General features: G+C 40.9%; 3 protein-coding genes across 3 annotated transcripts; 1 reads left to right on the forward strand and 2 right to left on the reverse strand.

Moving 5' to 3' along the window:
* The first annotated feature begins 3,616 nt into the window (after positions 1 to 3,616).
* On the forward strand, positions 3,617 to 4,558 carry LOC138830519 (olfactory receptor 1D2). Its single transcript, XM_070026899.1, has one exon. It carries the CDS (start codon positions 3,617 to 3,619, stop codon positions 4,556 to 4,558), a length of 942 nt encoding a protein of 313 aa, XP_069883000.1.
* Positions 4,559 to 7,990: 3,432 nt separating this feature from the next.
* LOC138830392 (olfactory receptor 3A2) lies at positions 7,991 to 8,950 on the reverse strand. Its single transcript, XM_070026767.1, has one exon. The coding sequence runs from the start codon at positions 8,936 to 8,938 to the stop codon at positions 7,991 to 7,993; it is 948 nt and encodes a 315-aa protein (XP_069882868.1). The 5' UTR covers positions 8,939 to 8,950.
* A 9,182-nt stretch (positions 8,951 to 18,132) lies between these two features.
* Positions 18,133 to 19,080, reverse strand: LOC138830393 (olfactory receptor 3A1). Its single transcript, XM_070026768.1, has one exon. The coding sequence runs from the start codon at positions 19,078 to 19,080 to the stop codon at positions 18,133 to 18,135; it is 948 nt and encodes a 315-aa protein (XP_069882869.1).
* Between the last annotated feature and the right edge of the window lie 3,735 nt (positions 19,081 to 22,815).

The following is a 22,815-nucleotide window of genomic DNA, read 5'->3' on the forward strand; positions in this document are numbered from 1 at the left end:
AGGTGTGAGCCACCAGTACTTGTCATTTTTTTAAAAAGACCATTGTAAGTGATTCTGGTGCATGCCAAAGTATGTAGGGTACATGCCTTGTCTTTCAGGGCAGAAAGCAATAGTGCTAGTTCCTCTGGGCATCTATTCCCTGCTCTCTGCTGCCCTCCTGTTTTCTTCCATCTTCTCATCAGGAAACAGTCCCAGATGATCCTGAACTTTGGGCACCAGACTGGGTGGGCAGTGGGCTTGGCAGGCAGAAGAGGGGAGCTCCATTGTTTACTAGTTGAACAACTTCAGGAAGTTCATTGAGTTTTGAAGCCTCAAGTCCTCATCGATGGTCTTACAGGACCAAATTGTGCTGTTGTGTGCACTGAGAATTACATTTCTGCAGAGGCTGGGGTGGCGGCACTGGCCTGGCAGCGATGTTTGAGAGCAAGCTGTGTGGGTCTTTCCAAGCGGGCCATGCAGGGACAGAGTGAAGAAAACCCATGTGATATTCAGAGACAGCGGATGCTAAGGATTCAGAGAATGGATTTTGCACATTCTAGAAACATACAAAAAGCATTGCTGGGGTAGGTAGTGCAGGCCTGCCCACCGACAGGCTGTCCTAGAGGAAATGGACTTCTGCTACCAAAGGGAAGAGAGTGAGAGATATGCTCTTTGTCCCTCTCTCTCCCCATGAAACACAAAGCACTTTGATCTGCTGTCTTCTTCACAGTCACATACGGGCAGACTCTATGCTAGTGTGTGTGTGTGTGTGTGTGTGTGTGTGTGTGTGTGTGTGTGTGTGTGTGTGTGTGTGTGTGTGTGTCCTGGAGTTTGAATTCAGAGACTGGGTGCTGCACTTAGTGTTTTCACTCAAGGCTAATGCTCCTCTTCTAGCTTAGATTGCTGATTATTTGGAAATAAAAGTCTCATGGACTTTTCCTGCTCAGGCTGGCTTTGAACCATAATCCTCATATCTCAACCTCCTAAGTAGCTAGGATTTATAGGTGTATGCTAGTGGCACCCAGCTCTAGTGTGTAATTTTTAATGTTGCAATTGCTAGGAACTGCTTCCATATACAAATTGTATCATTGATAGTTTCAGGGTATTCTATTACCTTAATGGATTATGTAATTTTCAAACAACCATGCTAGGTATAAATGATTACTATAAAACCTGCTTACTTACCAATTCATATACCTTTTTAGCCATCACCACAAACTAAATTTGGAATATTTTATTAACTCCAAAAAGAAACCTCTTTCCCATTAATGGTCATTCCCCATTTTATGCCATATATACAGAAAGCCCAGCTCCAGGCAGCCACAGTATGCTTTCTCAATCTATGAATGTGTTTAGTTTCAGATCTCTAAAGTCAAATGTTTATCTTAGTTCTTAGTTTTATTATTATGAAGGCTGTGATAATCATTGAGTAGTACACTTTTACATTTTGTCTGATAGTGTGTGTGTGTGTGTGTGTGTGCGCGCGCACGCATGTGTTCTGATATTTAAGCTTTAAATTCAAGGCCTCTTTTTCTTGCTTTGCTATTTCCTGCTTCCTGAAAGCCTGGTCCTCTACCACCTGAACCATACTCCACTTCCAGCTTTCTGTCCATCAACTGGAGATAAGAATCTCTTAGAGGGCTGGGAAGGTGGTTCAGTGGTAGAGTGCTTGCCTTGCAAGCATGAGGCCCTGAGTTCGATTCCTCAGCACCACATACACAGAAAAAGCCGGAAGTGGCGCTGTGGCTCCAGTGGTAGAGCGCTCGCCTTGAGCTGAAGAGCTGAGGGACAGCACCCAGGCCCAGAGTTCAGACCCCACGACCAGCAAAAAAAAAAAAAAAAAAGAATCTCTTAGATTTGTCTGCCTGGGCGGACTTGAAACTGCAGATCCTCAGATCAAAGCCTCCTGAGTAGCTGAGATTATAAGCATAAAACACTGGTACCTGGCCTTTTGAGATGTGGCTTTGCTGTGGCCGTTTGGTTTTTAACTCATGATTCTCCTACCTCAGCCACCAGAGGCTGAGATTACTGTGTCAACCACTACACTATTTGTTCATACTCTCGAGATAAATTTCTAGTACTAGAAAATACTCAATCAAAATAAGCCTGCTTCTCCCCAATTTTTGCTTGTTTTCAAAGTCATAAGATGACATTAAGATTATATTTTTCTATGGAAAAATGCTGAGTAATTAATGTTGGAGAAGATATTTGCGACAGTATACTATTGTGTGTATGTATATGTTGATTTTTAAAGCATATTTCTAGGATTTTTTTCAGGAAATAAAATACTAATGAATATATATAGAGAGAGATATGTGTGTAGACTTTGTAAAATCTCTATACACTATTTATCATAGTGTATATCATGCATACTATAGTAGATAACATATATAGTATGTACTATATACAGTATATAGTATATATAGTGTATAATAATGTATACTGTAGAGTATATACTATATATTTTGTACTTATTAGATATATAATACAGTATATATGTGTATATATATATATATATATATATATATATATATGTATATATATGTCAGCCATGGGGCTTGAACTCTGGCCTGGGAGCTGTCCCTCAGTTCTTGAGCTCAAGGCTAGCACTCTACCACCTGAGCCACAGCACCATTTCCAGCTTTTTATGTTTATGTTGTACTTGAGGAATCAAACCCAGGGCCTCATGCATGTGAGGCAAGCACTCTACCACTTAGCCAGCCACCTTCCAGACCCATTTTACATATATATATATATATGTATGTATATGTATATGTATATGTATATATATGCACACGGAAGTATTTATTGTGAGCTTACTGCATGCTATCTCTTAGTACTGAACATTTTAATCACAATTTTATTACTGTCACAACCTTTTTGTACTTGAATGAACTAAGTCTCAAAAAAGTCAAGGAGCTAGTCTAGATTCTCTACTAGCCAAAACAATTTGCTCAGATTTGTTTTTTGATATTTTGACAGCATAGTCAATCACTACATTGTAGGATCTCCTGGGAGCAATGTTAGCTTTGTGTTGATTCATTTTCATGTTTGCTTGTTTTTGAGACAGAGTCTTGCTCTGTAGCCCAAGATGGTTTCGAATTTTCCTTAGCCTCCCAAGTGCTGGGGTTCTAGGTATATACCACTGTGCTGCTCTACTCATTCAGTGATTGGCTAGTAAAGTAATGACTTCTTATTTTTAGGGACACTTCAGTTGATTGTCTTATGTCTCCCAGAGAGATCATAATATCAACAAATAACGATAACATTTTCCTTTCCAGTAACTTTTCTTCTTTCCCCTTTTCCTGATTGTACAATCTCCATTTATTTAATGCATATATCCATTTCTCCCATTTAAAAGCCAATTCTGTACCCAAACATGACATACACAGCGCACTAATCTTTCAACACACCAAGAGAATTGTAAGATGATATGATTTTTAAATACATTATTGCAAGAACATTGTCTATGCTAGAAGTTGCTGGAATAATTAAGTTGCTTAAAGGTTTTGCATGTTGTGCTTTGTGGTTTACTTTTAAAAATTACAAAATTTAGTGTAAGGTGGTATTAACCTATTTCCAAGTTAATTTTTGCTTTCCATCAACCTTAGTGCTTATGCTACAGAAGCGTCGGGGAATGGATGGAGGCAATCAGAGTGGGGAATCTGGGTTCCTCCTGCTGGGGATTTCAGAGATTCCTGAGCAGCAGTCCATCCTCTTTTGGGCGTTCCTGTCCATGTACCTGGTCACAGTGGTGGGGAATGTGCTCATCATCCTGGCCATCACCTCCGACTCACGCCTGTATACTCCTATGTACTTTTTCCTGGCCAACCTCTCCCTCACGGACCTATTCTTCGTCACCAACACCATCCCCAAGATGCTGGTGAACCTTCAGTCGCAGAACAAAGCCATCTCCTATGGCGGGTGTCTGACACAGCTCTACTTTCTGGTCTCCCTGGTGGCCCTGGACAACCTCATCCTGGCAGTGATGGCCTATGACCGCTATGTGGCCATCTGCCGCCCCCTCCACTACACCACAGCCATGAGCCCTAAGCTCTGTGTCTCTCTCCTGGCCCTGTGCTGGGTCCTGTCTGTCCTCTATGGCCTCATCCACACCCTCCTCATGACCAGGGTGATCTTCTGTGGATCACGGAAAATCCACTACATCTTCTGTGAGATGTACGTCCTGTTGAGGCTTGCATGTTCCAATACCCAGGTCAACCACCTGGTGCTGATTGTCACAGGCTGCTTCATCTTCCTCACTCCCCTAGGGTTCATGATCCTGTCCTATGTCTGTATCATCAGAGCCATCCTCAGAATCCCATCAGCCACTGGGAAGTACAAAGCCTTCTCCACCTGTGCCTCCCATTTGGCTGTGGTCTCTCTCTTCTATGGGACACTAGGGATGGTATATCTGCAGCCCCTCCACACCTACTCCATGAAGGATTCAGTAGCCACGGTGATGTATGCTGTGGTGACCCCCATGATGAACCCTTTCATCTACAGCCTGAGGAACAAGGATATGCATGGGGCACTGGGAAGACTTCTCTTAGGGAAAGCCTTTAAGAGGCTGCCATGATGGCAGTGTTGGACATTAGCGTGAAATCCACTATTCAGAAGACCCACATGAGGCTTATTAGAACGTAGATATCCAGCTGCAAATCAGTTTACTGACTTGCAAACAAAATAAAAAACAACAGAAAAACCAGACCTATGTGTAACTCAGTGTTCCCCCTGCTCCCGGAAACTTGTCAGTGAATAAGATCATGCTAACCCCATAGTAACTGTGACACTATTCGTCAGAGTTGGCTAGTCAAAAATGGTTCAGTCAATAATAGCTTCTTAATATTTTTATTAAATAAGTAATATGAAGTTTATAAAAAGTGTTGGAATACAAATAGGCCCAAAATATAATTTGTGTTTCTTCTGTCCAAAGATAATGATCATTTACATTTTTTTTTCTTGTCAGTTGTGGGCCTGAACTCTGGGCCTGGGTGCTGTCCCTCAGCTCTTGAGCTCAAGGCTAACACTCTACCACTTGAGCCACAGTGCCACTTCCGGCTTTTTTCTTTTTGCTTATGTGGTACTGAGGAATCGAACCCAGGGCCTCATGCATGCAAGGCCAGCACTCTACCACTGAGCCACCTTCCCATTCCCTGCTTTGTCTTCAAATTTTATACTGTAGTCTAAAATGTTTTCCTAGAATGAATTCAAATTGTTTTGCTTTTTATTTAACAGGAATAGCATTTTCCTATGATAGTAACTATTTAGCTACATTATCACTTAATGCCTGCACAGTATTTCAATGTCCAATTTAATGTGTATATATGCATACATATCATAATTCTTTGAGTATAGTTCCTATTTTCTCATATTTAGTTGCTTTCCATTTTTCCCATTGTTTGAATCAATGACAATAAACTCTGTGGTACGGTTCACTTATGTATTATTTCCTTAAGGGAAATTGGTGAAGTGTGTTTCACTCTCTGGGTCTTTCATAATATTTCCTCAATTGGCCTCTACAAAGTTTGAAACAATTCATAGTTTCTCCAAGAGGAAGCAGGAGCCTTTGGACTTCTCCTCTGTGTTTATTAACTTGCATTGGAGTCTGGCTCATGAAAAGCAGAGGAAGCTCCAGAAACATCAAGTGTAGAGGAAACTTCAGAAATGTTGAGTTCTGTCTAGAGAGTTCAATAATCTTGTGCTTCTTTGGAAGTACTGTACTTGAACTTTGGGCTAAAAAGGGGATTGAGCAGCAAATGCTCCAGGTTCTGACTTGCAACCAGCTGTTTGGGTACCTTTGAGAATCAAAGTCAATCATCCCATCCACAAGGAAGGCATTGGTGAGGGATCAGTGGAGGCCAGGCCTTGACCACCAGTTGGGTTATTGCAGTAGAAATTTGGCTCCTTGCCTGGAATATAATGGCATCCCACGGGAGCTAAGGCTGATTGATCCACAAGGACCTGCTTCCTTCATGATCACCCAAAAGGCAGGAATTCCAGAAGATAGATTCCTGTTCTGGACCAAAAAAAGGTGGAAAGGGTGTGGTTGTATGTGCCCTCCGTATTCTTTTTTTAATTCTCACTCCAATAAATGAGTATTTTTTTCTAATTTTTATTGTTATTATAAAGGTGATGTACAGAGAAGTTACAGTTATTTAAGTCATGTTATTAGTACATTTCTTTTTGGACAATATGACCTCCTTCCCTTGCTCTCTCCCAGTTTTCCTCTCCAATCCCCACTTACAAATTATACAGTTCATTTTCAACATAGTGTCTAGTAAGTATCACTGCTGCATTTATTCACCCTTTGTCCTTCCAATTGTATCCCCTGTAACCTTCCAAAGATAGATAAACAAACAAGACAAAAAGAAAAGAAAAGAAAGACAGCAACAAGGGGGAAAAAATCCTCTTAAATGAATCTTTTTAAGAAGTCCACTGTGTTAATAGAGTTTAGTCTGGCCTTCTGAGCTGAGGCAGATTGTGATAAGCGATTGCAACTACAGGACATTTAGGCTATTTCTCCACAAGCTAGTTACAACTTCTCAGAGCATCCTATGTCCTGGGGAGATAAATCCCAAATAGATTGGAGCTTAATTGAAAGAGAATGACTAGAGTGATTACCACTAACACTCTCTGATCCCAGCTTATACTGGGGTATAAAATGGGTTCCCAGTGTGAAGCTGACATGAGGAATCAAGAGTGGGTTGAGGATTTTCCATGTTAAACTACAGTTTTCCTTTCCAACTTTATTTAACTTGTCTTTGTTTTTGCATCTGAGGCCACAGCTTCAGGACTGTGCTAGTGCTTTCCCTACCTTAAGTCCATCTGGAGTAGTAACCATTTTCCCACGTCCTAACTAACACTAATTTCAACACATTTCTGTCGATCCTATGCTTAACAAATTACATCCTAATCTTGTGTTCACTGCTGTAACATAGTAATGTTAAACGTTTCCAGTATTGGCTAGAAATGTTCTTTTTTTGTTAATTGTATACTGCTCTATTTGCAGTGCTGTGCATTCTGTCATTCATGGCTTAGAGCTAGGCTTCCTATTGTTCCCAACTCTACTTTGCATTGTGGCGTCAACACCATGATCATGCTTCTATCTGGTCTTTTCTCTCCTGACAGCATGTCAGCTTTGATATGACTGATGATACCTAGGAGGTTAGAAAGGGGAACTCACACAGAACTCTAGACAGACATGAAAACATTTTGGCTGTTTTGTTTATAAATGCGTCCTGGTCTCTGTCATTGGCTCCTATGTACCACCATGGCCTCCATTTGAGGACAGACCAACCACAAGGACAAGTTTGTTCCCACATGGAAGAGCAATCAAAACCTAATGATGAGATGGTGGATCAGTGATGCTCTCAGAGGAAGATCTAGATCAGAAGGAGGAGGTGTCATAAACAATTGTACAAATAGAGTAATTTTCATCATACACAACTCAGGGAGAGCCAAGGGACCACAGGAACAAAACTCCCCACCAGAAGGAATCTTTTAGTAATATTCTTAGTTAAGTAGGCTGAGGTAAACTAAATGGCTTTTCCTAGTGGGACTTTGTTTCTCACTCATACAGATCCTAAACTTCTATTATACTCCTAAAGTTAGCATAGATCAAAGTAAGGTAACCACTTCCCCAGTGGCATTGCTTGGTACTAATTCTCCTCATATTCTCCATAATTGTTTTCCTTTATAACATTTAACACCACAATGACACATTATGTGTCATTTTGTTTATTCTGTTTTTTTGTCTATTCTGTTTATTAATTCTCTAGAAGAGTGTCTGGATTACAAAGGATCAATTCAATTGATCTTAATTCAATTCAACATCTGTCAAATGACCGAATGATGTTGGGTTTCCTTGTTGGACAAACCCGTAACATCGATGTTAAGACATGATGGAATAAAGGAAATAGTAATGGACTATTTTATACTGGTTTTGGCCTCAATGGAAAATTTTTCTGTCCAGAAAAAAAAGCAGGAAAAGGAGGAATCCGGTTACCTCTCAAGTCCGTGATCGCCTTCCCACAAACACATGCCACAAAGCACCCTGCACATCAGGGTTCCTGAGGCTGTAGATAAGTGGGTTCAGCATGGGATTAATAACCGTGTTGAAAATCCCAACCCCCTTGTCTTTGTCTGAAGCCTCCTCTGAACCCAGACGCATGTAGTTGAAGATGCCTGTGCCATAGAACAGACAAACCACGGTGAGGTGGGAGCCACATGTGGAGAAGGCCTTCTTCCTGCCCTCCACCGAACGGATCCTGAGAACGGCAGCTGCCACATGAACGTAGGAGCTAATGATGAGAACCACAGGTGTACCCGCCATGATGAAACCCACACCAAAGAGCAGCAGCTCATTGAGCTGGGTGCTGGAGCAGGAGAGCTGGAACAGCTGGGGAAGGTCACAGTAGAAGTGATTGATCTTATTTGGTCCACAAAACTTGAGAGTAGTTAAGGCAATAGTATGGGTCAGGGCATTGGAGAAGGCACAAGCCCAGGACACAACCACCAAGATTCTCTGCACTGTCTGGCTCATGCGGGTGCTGTAGGTGAGGGGCTGGCAGATGGCCAGGAATCGGTCATAGGCCATGGCTGTCAACAAGAAGCAGTCCATCCCAGCCAAAAGGTGGAAGAAGAAGAGTTGTGTGAGGCAGGCAATGTAGGAAATTGTTCGCCTGTGGGACACAAGATGACTCAACATTGGAGGGACCGTGACAGTGATACACCCAATGTCCAGTGCTGATAGGTTTCCCAGGAAGAAGTACATGGGGGTGTGGAGTTTGGGCTCCAGCAAGATGGCAGCCAGGATGCTGAAGTTGCCCCCAACTGTGAGCAGGTAGGCAAAGAGGAAGAGGACAAACACCATAGATCGTAGTGTTTCTGATTCCACAAGGCCCAATAAAATGAACTCAGCAACCGTTGTGCTGTTAGTCCCAGCTTCTGGATCCATGAGTTTCTATAAGATAATGTCCTATGAAGGGATATGTAAGTCTACTCATTCATTTAGTCAATGTAAATTTCTTAAATCAGTAGGCTCAAACCCCCACAGTAATGCTTCCACCTGTCCAGTTGAATATTGTCCCACTCTCCAGGACATGCTTTATTCGCTGACCTCTACCGTCATAAAGCTTTTTCCTGCTCTTAGGTGAGATGCCCAAATATCACATCACCCCTTCCTTCCCATTGTCTCCTAGGTGAAAAGATCAGGACACTTGGAAAATGAAATTAAAAGCAGACTACCTCTTTAAAGAAAGGAAGACTAAGTTTCCTCTATTATTTTCTCTGAGAGATTTGCCCAAACCTATAATCAGATGCTGAGATAGAAAAATTATTGCTTTCAGAGATTAGAAAGCCATTAAAAACATAACTTAGGTTTAATTGCTTTTGGAAATAGTGCAAGTCAGGAGGAAGTTTAGTGAAGAATGAATCATCTGAATCCATGATTATGGGTTTGGGAAGATGAGGCAGGTATATTTCTCAAGGTGAGGGACCATACTCTGAAGGCTACATTGAAATTCTATAGTTCAAGGTATTTCTAGTGTTCTTGCACTGCACTTTGGATAACAGCTTTATTAGAAGTTATTTCTTCTGTTTTTAAGGTTAGATACTTCTGTCTAAAACCAGGATGTGCTTGGAAAGCCAGATTAAATTGTCTTTTAGATTTTATATCAAGCTCTGGATCAAAAATATCATTGCTTATTAATTGTTCAAAAAGGTTACACCATGGGATCCCATTCCTACCTGTACAATCCTTTAGTTAGAGTAGTTGTGTATAAATACATATGGCCCTACATGTGTTTTCAAATATGTTTATATTTCAGATCTAGGCAGCTTAATGACATGAATCCCAGGAAGCTGAAACATATCTTAAATTAACTGAGCACATGAGGGTTAAAAGGAGCAAACAAATGGAAAGAGGAATAATCAGTGAATAGAGCCATAATATTCCCAGTCCATCTATGAAAACTGAACTAGAAAACCTGAGATGGGTAGAAGGCAAAGACTGGCGAGGAGAATAATGAAAGGGATGACTCTGATCAAGATGCATTGTATACAGTTGAATTGAAACCTTTTGTACACCTATTTGAAGAAGACACTAAAAGAAGCATTGACTCTATTCGCCAAGGAATAAATATAGTTGGGGATTCATGAAAGGTAAAATCACTTCCTTGCATAGAATAGACTGGAATTGGAGGTGGGAAGCAGGTGGAGCCTAGCAATTCTAACAGAAGGGATAGGTGATCCGTGCTTGAGTTGAGGCAGTATCATTCAGGGACACGAGTGGATAAGGAGACCCCCACCCCCACCCCACAATTAGAGACACTGTAGTTTATGACTGATGTCAGTGCTTGGACATAAAGACCAAGGAGATCTTTTAAGCCCTTGCACCAAAACTGGAAATGAATGCACATTTTGGTATCTGGACTTCTCTGTTCTCAATTTTGATCTGAGAAGCATAGGAGGCGGGACTAAGTGAAAGTCCCCCCACCTCCCACCCACATGCTGACTATTCAGACTTCGTCTGAAATGTGGAAGCAAGAAGACCACGTCAATAGTTCCACAGCCACCCATCAGCATTGACCAGAGAGAAGCAAAGGCCCAAGGCACACAGGAGCAACCATGAATCAAGTGCATGTTAGCAAAGTTAACACTTGGCTGCACATTAGAATATGGTAGCTTAAAAAAAATCCTGATATCCAGATGCCTCCTTCCCTGGATCATTAAATCAGAGCCTCTGAATATGAGACCCAGGCATTAATATTTTTCAAAGCACCCACCGCATCACTGCTGCTCAAAATTCCAGGAACAGTACTTCCAACTGTCAACTCTGTCTTGCTATTCCCTGATTCATTTTACTTTGATAGTCTTGAAGGAAGAAGAGACAATAGTTTGAAAGTGACCTATAGAAAAGCTACACAAATTCAAGATACCTTACAAAAGTTTGCGGATCAGTTCTTCTAGCTGCAATTCCCGAATCTCCTTAGACTAGGTTCACAGGCCCCATGATTGTTGGAGTTATAGGATTATGACTGGATTATGGGAAGCCTTAAGAATAACATATTCACACACAAGCCTTTGATCAAGAGTTCTGATTTAATTCATGGTGCTTGAGTATAAGTGTTTCTCAGGTGGTTCAAATGTCTAGCCTGAATAGAGAAGCTCAGTTATATTTGCAATTTGGGAGGAAATCACAAGGATGAGAATTTGGATGAGGTAATCTCCCAAATATTCTTAAAATTTTAAGATCTGATGAGCTGAGGGAAAGTGGAAATTCCCTCAGATCTGATTAATATGATGATATTGGTAACTGAAGAATGCTTTTTAAATTGACAAACGAGTGGTCTAAAACAGTTCTTCACATGTTACATTGCATAGCTAACTACTCCCCACATTTCATTAGGTCCTTTTAACACAAACACTAGATAGTGACCCCAGGATTTTCCACCTCCTTGCCCATGCTATTTGTTTGCTTATATTTTATTTATTTAGACAATACTGAAGTTTGAAATCACATCCTCAAGCTTGCAAGGAAGACAGTCTACTGCTTGAACCAGTCCCCACCAAGCCCTTTTGCTCTCATTGTTTTTGAATAGGGTATCTCTTTCTACCTGGCTGGCCTGGATCCTTCTTTTTTTAAACATTAAAAAAATTATTTTTAAGCTGGGCACTGGTGGCTCATGCCTGTAATCCTAGCTACTCAGGAAGCTGAGATCTGAGGATCATGTCTCAAAACCAGCCCAGGCAAAGAAAGTCTGTGAGACTCTTATCTCTAATAAACCACTAGAAAACCAGAAGTGGCACTGTGACTCAGGTGGTAGAGCATTCGCCTTGAGCTGAAGAGTACAGGGACAGTGCCCATGCCCAGAGTTCAAGTCCCACGGCTGACAAAAAAATTATCTTTAGGTCAATGTGACCCCTTTTAACATTCTTACCCATCTGTCTCCTACATACCCCATTCCTCACTCTTTTTAATTTTGTAGGTTATACATTGAATTCTTGATCCTTCTATTTATACTTTTCATACAGTGGTGTTAACAGGTACACCCCATTTTTTATTGGTTGAGATGGGGCCCTGGGCTGATCTCAAACTGCAATCCATCTAATCACAGCCTCCTGAATAGCTAGGATGACAGGCACAAACCACTATGCCTGCCTCCATGTTATTTTTTATGTCTACAGTGGCTTTCTCTCAACTCTACATGCCTAAATATTCCAAAACTTGACTCAGATGCTGGCTGCAGAATCAGTATTTATCTCTTCTCTGCCCCTTCCTCCTAAACTCACACCACACGATTAGAACTTATTTCTGTTTATCTTAGAGCTGAATCATATCTCTCCTACATCTTTGTAGGTGACTTGAAACAGAACTCAAGTTAGATTTCATTGATAGCAATACTCATCGTAACACTTTATACATACTAGGTACTCGGTGTTTCTTAAAAGACACAAGTGGATGGTTCCAAGTTTCCCTGGAGTTCCAAAGAAAGACAGAAATCAGTATGAGCTGCAGTTTCCATGGAAGACTTTCAAGACAGGAAAGAATTAGGGTGGGACCTTTACTGATGAGAATGATTGAAGGGAAGTGTAGGACAAGTGCAGGGCATGAGATTGTTGCAGGGACTTCTTTGTATTGATGAGATAAGCAGGATATATAGCAATCCATGCTGGCATGTTCCTTTTCACATGAACAGTCCCCAAACAAGGCCTATAGTATTAGGAGAGGTTTACCCTGTGGACAAATGGGTCACAGCCAAAGACAAGAACAATGAAATGGCCTCTGCCGACACTTACCCAGCTAGACACACCACTTGGATCCTGAGATGACCTCTGATCACCCTGAGTTGTCTGGAGAGTCTGACACGGTCACTTGATGACTGCCTTCAAAGCCTCACAGTGTTCATTCTGGACCTCTAACCATCGCTCCTTGCCCCCAACAATGAAAAGCTCAAAAAGACCTTCAGTAGAGGGAAGTCTTCTGGTACAGGGGGGCCTGGACAGTGATGTGGACTCAGCCAATCCCTCCCTACTCCTAAAAGGAACAGAGATCAAATTTCACTCACAAGAGTGAAAGAAGGAACAGAGAAGGAGTCAGGGCCTCTGGGACATCATCCTAGCTACTTCCTAAACCAGCTCCCTCTTTCAGGTGTGTTACTGCAAAATAGATCATGTCCGCTTTGAGCTGATGGCAACCAAAGCCTCCATTTCTGTGGGATTAAGGCCCATGAGGACACTTACCTGGGATAGGCACAGATGCCAGTGAGGGTTCCACAGACAGCAAGTCAGGGGCTAAGTTCCGGGTTTAAGTAAGGGAAAACAAGATGATGTCTCTCCTGCCACAGTCTCTCTTCACTATAGCATCAGCCCCTGGAGGGCCTCAGAAATTAGTTGCCCCATGAGAGAAGAGGAGAGAAAGAAAGAGAGAAAAAGAACTAGAAGGAAAATACCTCCAGCCCTGAATACGTATCTGGTAAGAGCATCTGATTGTTTCTGACATTTAGATTTTCTGTAAATCTAGCTTAATGGTCAGGGAGCGAAGGCACATGACACAAAACCATTGAACAGCAGGATGACTGACACATGAAAGACTTGTCTAAGTCTCCACAGTGCCCCAGAAATCAGGAAATACAGTTAGACTCAATAGAGGCTTCTTAAGGAAAAATATTCTTTTCTAGAGCTCAACCCAGGGCTTTTGAGCCATAAGAAGCCAGTGTGCAGACTTGTCTTGAACCTCAGGAGCAGGAAGAGGCCCCAGAAGGGAAGCAGGAGGTAAGGGAGGCTACCTTCCAACCGAATAAAAATGCAGAAATATGGTGCTTTTCCCTTGGGGCTTGTCGGTGGGGGCCACTGGGACTGTAGCTAGGGGAGTCCTACAATGATTTGGAAAGAGGTGGTGGCAAAATCTCCATTGTGCTAAAAAGGCTCATGGGAAGCTGTCCATTAACATGATTTTTCCAAGCCAGGCCCTTGGAAATCAAGAGTTCTAGTGAAGGCCACGGACTAATGAATAGAGAGTTGGGAAGACTGAGCTGTGGTTTGCCATCTCCCATTCCTGCAAATAATTCAACACGTTGACAAATTCTTATCTTTTCCTGAGAGAATGCTTGCTCTCCTCTCCTCAAAAGAGGTCCAGTACAACAATGAAGGCATATGGACAGACAGGCTCTTCAGGTGGTTAGCAGTTTGACTTTGGGCAAGCTGTCAAGTCTTTTGTGCCTCAATTTCTTCATCTATGAATATAACCTCTGCTGCAGAGCATTGCTGGGATCACTACATAGAGTAAAATGAGTCACTAAGCTACTAGTAGAGCTTTGACAATAGGCCAGACCATAAATGAATGACCTTAATGAGTGCTTCTTATATACAGGGCAACATGCTAAGAAGTGTACAGTCTTAAAGTCTCTACCAACATCACAAGTCTAAGAAGTAGCTTATAGTAGATGTTAGAAATTCTGCCTCACACCTACTTGTCTTGTCTTCTTAATTTGGCCATGATGGAGGTTGCCAGTTCCCTGAAAGCTCATGTTTATTGTTAGACTCTTGTTTTGGATCCTGTAAGGTCCAGAACAATGAAGGAGTTATTCTAGCAGAGAAATTGTGGGGCTCAGAAGTGAAGGTGCAGTTTGGCAATGTTAGCTGGAGGCAATGAATAAATTCTCCAGCCCCCTTCTTCATGCATGCACTTCTAGAAAACATTCTATAAAGTTCTTGCACCATCAAGCCTTTGCTATCTGTAGCTAGGACTATGGAATGTGCTCTCAGGCCCAGGGGGTTTTCCTCACTCAGCTTCATACATCAGTCTTTTTCTTTTCTTTGTTCACTGTTCTTGGGATTTAACACATGAAATCAATGTTGCTTATTGCCTGGAAGCCCCTTTCCCTTTAAACTACTTCCTAGTACTCTCTCTCTCTCTGTGTGTCTCTCTGTCTCTCTCCCTTTCTCTTTCACACACACACACACACACACACACACACACACACACACACACACACACACACACACACACACACACACACACACGACTTGTCTCAGGCTCTGCTTTGGTAGGGATCCAAGAGAGTAATGAGAGTAGTTCTAGGGACCATGTACTCCAGATGGAATTCTGAAATATGTTCACCACTATTGGGGTAAGTAGTTAATCATCAACAGAATCACCATTACAAAGACTCACTCAAAACATGAAGAATTTCCACAAGTCATTATAAAAAATTATACAAGATATGCATGGATCAAAGACATATTAGCCTATTAATATGTCAATTTTTATTTGGTAGTTAGAATAAATTTAATTAATGATATAAGATAAACTACCTCAACTGATCAGAGAAAAAAAGAGCCATGAACAAACAAGAAGAGATATGAGTAACAAATAAGTACAGAAAAATCTCTCTATACTCATAAACAAAATTGTAGATGTGAACAATACAATATTTTATTTAGTTTTAATGATAAAAAGATATATTTCTAGCACCCAATGAAATGTAAGATGTGAGGTAAAAGCATTTTCATGCACTGATAACCAAGATGTGAAATGGTATACATCATTTTTGGCAAAAAGAAAGGTAGAATACTCACCAAAGTTTAACATTGCATTTGTAAATAGTTTACCTCACACCCATACCTGAAAATTCCTTTTATGAACTTCACCAGTGGAAGTAATATCAGATGTATGAAAACACACGTATACACTAATCTTAGTATTGTTCACAATTGCAAACACAGAAAGTGGAATGTCATGCAGCTTTAAAAATGGAGACGATAGATTGATACACTAATGTAAAAAGTTATACTATGCAATGTAAAAAGAGAAAAGTAAACTACAAAATAATACGGTGTATAATTTGTCCAAAAAAGCTAAACAACTACCTGTTGGCATTAGTTACTTTTGGAGAGAAAAAAAAGAGTTGAGAAGGCTTTGTGTATTTCAGGTCTATTGAAAGCTTCAAGTCCCAAAGAGATTTCTAATTTGGAATAAGAAACAGGAGACAGACTCCAAAGGCAATGGAATTACCCCAATTGTTAAAGCAACCTCACGATCAGGAGGGTATACAGAGAGCTGAAGTCAAGGTCCTAAGTTCTTCTCTGACACACTACCCCAGTTGCTGCCCCAGAGATGGTGCCAAGACAAAGTTACCCCTCGAAGTTTGACAAGAGCAGCCAGGTGATGGAAGTGCTGGAGGCTTAGGGATTTTTGTAGATAAACAAGCTGTGCTTTGCCTTCAGTGTTAAACACTGGCAGGGACAAGTGATGGGGGAAACAGTGGAAGCAATCCTGATGTGAACAGAATGAGAATGTCTTTCTAGTTACTCAGGTGAACAGCGCCAGATGCTGTCTTCAATGGGAGAATGTTCACAGTGATCTGTGTCTCCTGCCAAGTACATGCCCAGAAGAGATGAAGTTATTCAATGTCAGGAATGTTTGAACAAGAAGGCTGATGACTTTGTTGAATGGCAACTCCTTTATACAACTACTTAAGAAGTGAGAATTGTGTCATGTCACTGGTTTGTCCCAACAGTTTTCTGATCTTCCAAGGAAACTTACTGTGTTGTATCCCTGGACTTTGCCTAATGTCTCAAAAAGAATGAGGAAAAATCCATCCATGCCCTGTTGTTTGACACTGTCATCAGGCATAACTCAAGAGGCGGAGAGACCTAAACTTTGATGATATTTGAGATTTAACATTGGATAAACACCTGACACTCTTTTGCTCCCGGCTTTTCTCACTAGATGCACCTTCTTCTTGGCTTTTCTAGGATGATCTCTGTTTACAGAAATAGAAAACAAGCCCCTCTGTATTCTTTAGCACATTTAGAAAAACTTAAAATATTATTTTCTTCTTAAAAGAGAGGATGCAGCTATAGTAATGGCTTCAAGGTTTCCAGAATTAGGAAGCTCAAATGTGACTCACTAATTTTTAATCTCTCCTCTAATCTTTTAACAGTCTTGATGCATTTTTACCTAGTGTTTCCATTCTTTCTGATCTCCCACTCTAACTTTATGCCCCATTTTGTCCTCTGCAATATTTCTAGTATTTCATCTAGTTCTTGGGTTGCAGATTTATCCTACTATTTTTTTCTTATTCTCCATCCTTCACTTTCATTTTTGTCATGAACTTCCAATCTTTCCCTTCCAATCTTGTTCTATTTTCTTTATTCATATCTTTTCCTTTTTAGCTTACCCCACCCTTCCAATCCTCCACCTGACGTCAAGTTTAGAGAAATTAATCAAGAACTGTCAATGACAAGTAGAACTGCCAGGAGTAGGCAGTTAGTTCTAAAAAGGATGCTGAAAGAAAGATATATCTAAACGATGAATGGTAAGAGTGATACATCTAAGTGATGAATGCTGGTAATGAGAAAGCTAAAGGAGATGATGTTTCAGGTCAGAGCCACACTTTCCTGCTGACCATAGAAACTGAGTGTGGTATCACCTTACAATCTTCATTTACAGATGGATTTGTCCCAGCTACAAGGTCTGGTGACTAAGAATGAGAAATTCATATGTAAGCATCTAGGGTTTTTAAAATATTTAAATAATGTTTAGATGATACATTCTTATATCTCAAAAGATTTAAAGCAAATGGAGAAGATATGAAGGAAACTCTGTTTTGTATCATAAGCTATATCATAGACATGAATAGTTGATTCAACATCTGAAAACAAGTTTAAGAGCAGGACATGGGCATCCTATTCTACAAAATGACTAGAAAATATATAATCAAAGATTTCTTATCTATCCCCTCGGGTTCTAATGGAATATTTGTGGTATAGCAAAGGGAAACATTACACTTTTTTCCCCCCAAGAGCTATGTTTTATAAACAAACCAACTATACCTAAACTTGAGGGAAAATTTGACTCCTCTGGGGGAAAGTTTTCTGGAGGGTACTGCTGGAAACTCAACCTACAAGGACGACACAATGACTTGAGATTGTAATTTGTCAAAGGGACTGGCCTGGTACAAACTATAAATCATTGCCTATAACTGGGCAGGGCTTCTTTGAGAGACAATAATTAGTATTCCCAATGAAGTTATCAACCTCAGAGAGATGGAAACAATCCTGGACCATTTGTCCTAGTCCTTGACTCTATAGGAATTGTCCATTCATTTAAAAAGACACATGGAAGAAAGGACACTGGAGGCCTCCTCAAGCCGTGGATCGCTTCCCTGATAGCACCCTCCAGAGGGCAGCCTGCACATCAGGGTTCCTGAGGCTGTAGATAAGCGGATTCAGCATGGGGTTAATGACGGTGTTAAAAATTCCCACAGCTTTATCCTTATCTGAAAGTTTGGCAGAACCTAATCTCATGTAGTTAAAGATGCCTGACCCATAGAAGATAGCCACCACAGTGAGATGGGAGCCGCATGTGGAGAAGGCCTTCTTCCTGCCCTCCACCGACCGAATTCGGAGAACCGCAGCTGCCACATGAGCATAGGAGATGAAAATGAGAGCCATCGGGGAACCTGCCATGATGAAACCCACACCAAAGAGCAGCCGCTCATTGAGCTGGGTGCTGGAGCAGGAGAGCTGGAACAGCTGGGGAAGGTCACAGTAGAAGTGATTGATCACATTGGGGCCACAGAAGTTGAGTGTGGAGATGGCCACGGTGTGGGTCAGGGCATTGGAGAAGGCACAAGCCCAGGACACAGCCACCAAGATCCTCTGCACTGTCTGGCTCATGAGGGTGCTGTAGGTGAGGGGCCGGCAGATGGCCAAGAATCGATCATAGGCCATGGCCGTCAACAAGAAGCAGTCCACTCCAACCAGCAGATGGAAGAAGAAGAGTTGTGTGAGGCAGGCTCTGTAAGGAACTGAACGCTTGTGGGTCATGAGGCGAACCAACATGGAGGGAATAGTGACGCTGATGCACCCCACATCCAGCACTGACAGGTTCCCTAGGAAGAAGTACATGGGGGTGTGGAGTTTGGGTTCCACCACGACGGCTGCCAGGATGCTGAGGTTTCCTCCCGCCGTGACCATGTAAGCACAGAGGAAAAGTACAAAGATAAGTGGTTGTAGCTCTGGTGTCTCCACCAGACCCAGCAGGATGAATTCAGTAATGGTTGTTTCATTGGCCCCAGACTGTGGTTGCATGAGTTCCTGCAAGGAAACATCCAAGGAAGCAAACAATCAGTCCTCTCAGTTAGTTTATTGTTCAGGAAGAAGAAATGGTCCTGTTTGTACATGTCTAGCCTTTTGCTGGTTTCCTTCAGTCTGAGGAAGGGGTTTTCTACTCCTGACATTATGCTTATAAACTGTAATACTGCATTTGCCCCAATACCTTTACTTCATTCTTAGATGACCTTAGTGCTCTGGACCTCTTCCATCCTCCAGCTAAAGAGTTTATTCATAAATATAATGAGGGGCAAAACTCTTGGGAAAAATAAATAAGCAAAAAGCCTACTTCTGGTTTGAGTGTAGTAGATTAAATCAGGCACCTTCTCTTCTCAGAATTCATGCCCTATAAAACCAAACAGAAGAATAAGCATATAAAATATATTTTCAAAGAAATGGGTAAATATACCAGATTGAAAGGCTTCAAAAATAGTGGAGATCAATAGAAGAATAGCAAGAAGCAGAGAAGAAATCCCTGTCTATAGAGGGGCTATAACAGTCAGGTTATGTTGGCTCACACCTGTAATCCCAGTTACTTAGGTGAATGAGATCTGAGGATCACTGTTTGAAGCTTCTCTGAGTAGGAAAGTCTGAGAGACTCTCATCTCCAATTAACCACCATAAAGCTGGGGGTAGAGCTGTGGCTCAAGTGGTAGAATGCCAGCCTTCAGCAAAAATACTAAAGGTCGGTGCTCAGGACTTGAGTTCAAACCCCAGTCTTGACACAATAAAAAAGAAGAAAACAGTGGAGGAAGAGAAAGAAGAGGAGGAAAAGGAGGAGGAGGAAGAGGAGGAGGAGAAGGAAGAGGAGGAGGTAGAAGAGTTCCAATACTTGAAAGAAAAAAGATAGCTAATAAGGAGCAAAAAAGCCCTCATAGCAATAATGAGAGTAAGGTCAAAGCATGGCACCACAATCTTTTGTGATCCTGAGTTGAATTCAAGAAACAGAAGAAGGGCTAGATGAAAAGCTAAATACACCAAAAAGTCGTCAGTGCAGGCTTCAGTTAGGGCAGGGGACTAATAGTAAACAATAAGTAAAAATTTATCTTCAACTTGGAATCACAAAATAAAGTCCTGCCAAACTGAAACATGTTCTTAAACCTTTTCTAAGAAAGGTAACCCACAAATGTCTACTTTAGCAATAACTCACTTCTTTTAAGATTCAAAAACAAATAAGAACAGGATCTATATAAAGATCACATAATAAAAGGGCAAGAAACAAATGATAAGAACATGAAAATAAATTGAACTGCGAAAAGACAAGGAAAACAATAAATAAAAGGCATCTTGAGAAAACTTAGGGAATTCAGATAGATAAGGAAATAATATTTTAAAATATGATAAAACAAAATGGAAAAGTAGATAAGTGTTCCATAAATGTTCTAGTATAAGAATAACCAGGGGCTGGGAAGGTGGCTCAGTGGCAGAGTACTTGCCTTGCATGCATGAGGCCCTGGGTTCAATTCCTCAGCAACCACATAAGCAGAAAAAGCCAGAAGTGGTGCTGTGGCTCAAGTGGTAGAGCTCTAGCCTTAAGCTGAAGAACTGAGGGATAGTGCCCAGGCCCAAAGTTCATTCCCCACAACTGACACACACACACACACACACACACACACACACACACACACACACACACACACACACACACACACACACACACAAAAGAATAACCAGAATTTGACAAACATGGAAAAATATGTGTAAATGGATACAACAAAATATGGCTAACTTTCCTAATAGCAAAAGAACTATCCCTCAATGTATAAAGACCAATAATTCAGTGGGAAAATGGACAGATGGTGTTAACAACATTTCACAGATAAAACAACATGAGAAAAAGTGAGAAGAGGGTAGGAGACAATAATGGAGAGGGTGAACTTGTTCCAAGTAGACTGCACACATCTATGGAATTATCACAGTGAACTCCTCTTGTATTATTAGTGTATGTTAATCCGAAAATAAAATATTAAAAACCATTATTCAGCAATTTTAGTTCTGGATATATATCCAAGGAATTGCAGTCAGTATGTCATAATAGCAAAGATGTAGGACCAACAGATGAACTGATAAGGAAAATGTATATATAAACAAGTGAGTAACATTCAGCCTGTAAGGAACAGGAAATTTTGTCCTTTATGAAAATATAGATAGCTCTATAGAACAGTATTCAAAGAGACAAAGCCATGCACAAGGAGACAAATGCTCAAGATCCCACTTACATGTGGTATCTAAAAACTCAGGAGTGAGGAGTAGAATGATAGCTGGGGTTGTGGGATAGTAGAGGCTGATTAAATGATACCATGTTTCAATTAAACAGGAAGAACAAAAGTATATAGGGTGACAGATTTGTTAAATACCTATAATATAGATATAGAAAAGTAAAAGTTATATGTTGGAGAGTATGAGAGAAAGACTAGCTCTTTAAGAAAAGAACTTAAGACAAGAGCAACAAGGTAAGATGCAAGCACACAAAATTATTATTCCTTAATGCCATCCATTTATATTGATAGGAAGCAATGGAAAATAGAGTTGAAATCACATTTTTAAATGTGAAATGTTCGGGCTAAAATATGAAATTAAAGGAGGATGAAAAATTACCCAAGAAGTGGAGCTGTGGCTCAAGCAATAGAGAAACAACTTTGAGATTTTTCACGTAGGGAGAAAAATTATCCAATGTGATTTTATATTAGCATTCTAGAAAGACAGGGTGGAGAGAAGAAAGAAAGAGAGAGAGAAAAGAAGGAAATAACCAAAGTCTGTCTGTGGTTTGAGTAGTAATACATGTTTTATTTATTTTCTAATATGTTTTTCAATTTTTCAAATTGTCTACAGTTAATATAGATGTTTAATGCTATTTAACATCATCTTCCAGGGCCAGTCACAGCATACCTACTAAATCCTACATCACAATAAACTAATTGAATGAAAGAGAAACCAGAAATCTCTCCCTCAAGACTATTGAATAATTTCTATATTAACAATTTTCTCAGAGCATTCTGTGATAAACTGAGTTAATAGGAGACTTCTGGGCAAGGCACTGAACACTGTTCTAAGGGCTTTACATATGTTAGCTAGTTGAATTTTCCTAGCAACCCCTAAAATGAGTATCATTTTAAATCCCTATTCTACAGCAAGTAAAACATGAACATACAAAGCAAAAGCAGGAGATAGTGTTTGAGCCTAGATGATCTAGCTCTAGAACCCCTGCTGCTATGCATATTAATGCTTCAAGTAACCAGGGCATCTCAAGTCTCATGGAGCCATGCCCTTTCTTCCGTGTTCCCTGACACACTTTGGTCTCAAAGACCAACTCTGCGATCTCTGTAGCTGTGCCCTGGTTGATTCTAGCCTCTTGCTTTGCAAGCTGTAGTAGTAGCACAAGTCCAAGTGAGTACCTGAGGTGGGTCATGGCCACCAAAGTACCTCTCCCCCCCTTCCCCACCCCCACCCAATTCTCCCTCTTCATTTTCACCTGCGTCATCAGATTGCAATTCCTGTGACTTCTTATAACTTCATTTTTGCTTATGATGCTACTTTTCCCTTGAATAATGTCCTCCCAATGTCACACAAAGTCTTTATGAGTCTACTCAACTACTTTCTCCTCCAGAAATACTATTTGTGTCCATTTTAAAGTGTCATCTGCACCTTTAACAATTCAGGTTTGCTTAATTATATTCCAACATGGCTCTTCCTTCCTAGTACAGTCATTGAGCT

This window comes from Dipodomys merriami, unplaced genomic scaffold, assembly GCF_024711535.1.
Source record: "Dipodomys merriami isolate MVZ:Mamm:240054 unplaced genomic scaffold, mDipMer1.0.p SCAF_19, whole genome shotgun sequence".
NCBI classification, from domain to species: domain Eukaryota; kingdom Metazoa; phylum Chordata; class Mammalia; order Rodentia; family Heteromyidae; genus Dipodomys; species Dipodomys merriami.

Bases quoted from the DNA above. Each gene is read 5' to 3' on its own strand.
- LOC138830519 (XM_070026899.1), top strand. From the start codon at position 3,617: ATGGATGGAGGCAATCAGAGTGGGGAATCTGGGTTCCTCCTGCTGGGG.
- LOC138830392 (XM_070026767.1), bottom strand. From the start codon at position 8,938: ATGGATCCAGAAGCTGGGACTAACAGCACAACGGTTGCTGAGTTCATT.
- LOC138830393 (XM_070026768.1), bottom strand. From the start codon at position 19,080: ATGCAACCACAGTCTGGGGCCAATGAAACAACCATTACTGAATTCATC.